Genomic DNA, 3,325 nt, shown 5'->3' with positions numbered 1-3,325 from the left:
ACACACACACACACACACACACACACACACACACACACACACACACTCTGACTAATGCTCTAAGAAACTGGGAATCCATACTACCAAGGCCGCTCTGAGAAATACCTCAGTGGCTTCTCATTGACTGAGGAAGCTGGGCTATTTATACAACCAATTCTGCCTTGTGGCTAAGGAATTCCCAGCTCTGCAGACATACTTCCATAGACACACCTCCTAAGGGAGGATGCAAAGGAGACTAGGAACACATTTGAACTTTCCTAAAGAAATGCTTAACTGAATTCCAAACTTGTGACACCAAGTTTTATATAAAAGTCCATTTTATTTAGTCTAAAATATGTATATTAGTTTTAAAACAAGCTTGGCTCAAAGTTTTAACTGTTAACATCACTTTGATATTAGGAACAGAACAGCCTGTAGTTTTACTAACACTAATTTAAGAAATCCATTATGTGCAGTACTGCCAATAAAAAAAGAAAGAAAGAAAGAAAAATCCATTCTGTGTAGAAACATTGTGGTGTTACTTTCCTCAGACTTTTAAAACTTTTAGAATGAAATCACTTTAGCTTATAAAAGACTTCTTAAGACCTGTATTATAGCTTGTAAAAGACTATTTTATGACATTCAACAAAATTCCACCCCACTTTCTCTGATAATAAAGAAGTGTTTTCTTAAACTGTGACTTGTTAAATGACGTGAAACTAGGGAGAACTGGGTGGTACCGTTAGTATCCTGGTTATCTTGGTGTTTGGAGAAGACTATCCTGTGCTTCACCATTTGCTGCCAGGCCTTACAGAGATAGGGCCTGAAGTCCGAGTCGGCATCCGAGGGCAGTTTACACGCAGCTGGCCCTTCTGTAGACGCTCCAGCTCTCTGCATTATGCTTTGTGTTGTTGCTAAGAGGATCAAGCGATATTCATTGACAAGTTTCTCTAGAAGCTTAGAACATTTCTTCAGAGTAGACTCCTGCAAGTTCACACTTTCTCCTCCATTGACTCGGTCTATCCAGTAAAACGCTGACAGGCTGTCCACAATCAAAAGACAGAGAGAGGGGTGACTACAGAACATGGCTTCTAGTGAATAGAGGGTGAGCAGGAGCTGGGTACTGCTGCTGCAATAAACCAAAAACATTCTTCCAAGGCAGCACTTTATCATTTCTTCAGAGCTTTGCGATAGCCTATGCTCAAGAACTGTAACAAGCCGAAGCATGTCAAAGTGGTAATCTGTATCAATAAATAAGACTTCTACTTCCAATCCACCTTCTGACCTTGGAAGTATACATCGTGCGGTTAAATGATAGAGCATTTCTGTTTTTCCTGTTCCTTCTGGACCGTGAAATTCAAGAATATCACCTGTGTAAAGTTTAAAAATGTCAGTCAAAACGCAGAAATGAGAAGTCTGCATGCAGAAAGGTTCAAGGAAACATTTACAGGAATGTCAGAATCCAAATCCATTTGCCAAATGGATGTGACAAGCAAATACAAATGAGTAGGGAAAGCATTACATGTTAACTCCCAAGTTGTGGAGGGAGGCAATGGATCCACCCTAAAAATCATGTTTCTCAGTCTCCCTTGTAAAGAGGGATTGCCAGGTGAATAGTTGTAGCTGCCAAGAGGCAAGTTGATGTCTGCTGGGGCCTCAAGGGTTTTTTGCACTCTATGCAGGTGTCACTCCTTGTGTGGAAGTGGCGCAGCCATCTCCAACCAGTGAAGATGAAAGACAGACAGTTGTGCCCAGCTTTGGATAACAACAGCTGCTTGCGGCCTACCCCATACTACTGCACCAAGGGGAAAATAAGCCTCTCCCTCAACTGGACTTCTGTTGCTGGCTGGTGAGAGTCATCCCTAATCAGGTGCCTCATGCTATCAGAATTAGAAATGGTATAGTTCTTGGCTTTCTCGGTTCACAAATTACAGATGGCAAGAGTTCCATGGTGCTCAGGCTCCACACACCGATGGCACCCTTCAACTGAAAAGCCCTGACATATATATCCAGACGGCTTTAGGTTATGCTTTTCAATTGGAACAGTTCTTCAGAGTTGGGAGGGTTGCACTTGTGTAGCATGCCTGAGGCCCTGGGTTTAATCCCCAGCACCACACAAACACACACATATACATATACACACACAAAAGGAATATCTCTTAAAACTGTATCTAGCTACATAATAAATTATTTTCCCCCATAGTATAAGCCAAAGTCAACCACTTTGAACCTTAAAGATTCCAAATTTCTTTCTAAATTTCTTATTAACTTCAAGAGCAGTACAAGCTAATAAAATGCCACCTGGGAAATTGTCCTGCTTCCAGAACTTTTCAAAATGCATTAAAGACTAATGTTCCAATTCTTCCTAGTTTGTTTGTCATTATTGCTAATATATGGCTGAACCATCTGATTTGGAAACACTATGTTTAAAAGCAGATTTTTAGGCCTCAATCAAATTACAGTGTATCTAAAAATTCAGATATTTTATTTCCTATTATTACAAACCACTGGACACTGAGGTATTCTCAAACAATATAAAAGCATAAAAGTATAAAGTTATAATTTAGCAGGAGTAACTTCAAGCATTCTATTACACAGTAGGGGACTACAGTTGACAATAATATATATTTCAAAATAGCTACAAGAAAAGATTTTGAGGTTCTTCCCATAAGGAAATGACAAATGTGAGGTGACTGATATGCTAATTACTATGATCACTATATAAGGCACACCTTCTGAAATAGCACCTTGCATCTCACAAATACATACTGTTATTATGGAAACGTTAAAATTTTTATTAAAAATCTAGCAAGTTATACTATACCTAAAAAGTATAACTTCAGACAAGGCTGGGATATAACTTAATGGTAGAGACTTACCTAGCATGCATGAAGCCTAAATCTGGCTCTCAACACTACACACATACACAACAAATAAAAAGCTTAGCCAATTTCCACTATAATCTTACATAAAATTTGTGACTTAAAAAAAAATTTTTTTTTTGGGGGGGGGGTGGAGGTCCAGTCGTGGGCCTGAACTCTGGGCCTGGGCGCTGTCCCTCAGCTCTTCAGCTCAAGGCTAGCCCTCTACCACTTGAGCCACAGCGTCACTTCTGGCTTTTTTTTCCTGTTTATGTGGTGCTGAGGAAATCAAGCCCAGGGCCTCATGCATGCAAGGCAAGCGCTCTACCACTGAGCCAACTTCCCAGTCCTTAAAATTTATTTGTAAAAAACTTTTAAGCCAGGCACTGGTGGCTCATGTCTGTAATCCTAGCTTCTCAGGAGGCTGAGATATGAGGATGGCTGTTCAAAAGCCAGCCCAGGCAGGAAAGTCTGTGAGCCTTTTT

At 40.2% G+C, this 3,325-nt stretch overlaps 1 protein-coding gene across 1 annotated transcript in view; it reads right to left on the bottom strand.

Moving 5' to 3' along the window:
* Positions 1-54: 54 nt before the first annotated feature.
* Xrcc2 (X-ray repair complementing defective repair in Chinese hamster cells 2) overlaps positions 55-3,325 on the bottom strand; it is a 16,305-nt gene continuing 13,034 nt past the window's right edge. The window contains exon 3 of the mRNA XM_013027223.1: positions 55-1,349. Coding sequence (XP_012882677.1) covers positions 622-1,349 — 728 coding nt within the window. The 3' untranslated portion in view covers positions 55-621. The remainder of the gene's footprint in view (positions 1,350-3,325) is intronic.

This window comes from Dipodomys ordii, unplaced genomic scaffold, assembly GCF_000151885.1.
Source record: "Dipodomys ordii isolate 6190 unplaced genomic scaffold, Dord_2.0 Scaffold101, whole genome shotgun sequence".
NCBI lineage: Eukaryota > Metazoa > Chordata > Mammalia > Rodentia > Heteromyidae > Dipodomys > Dipodomys ordii.
This window is presented reverse-complemented; position numbering and strand designations above follow the sequence as displayed.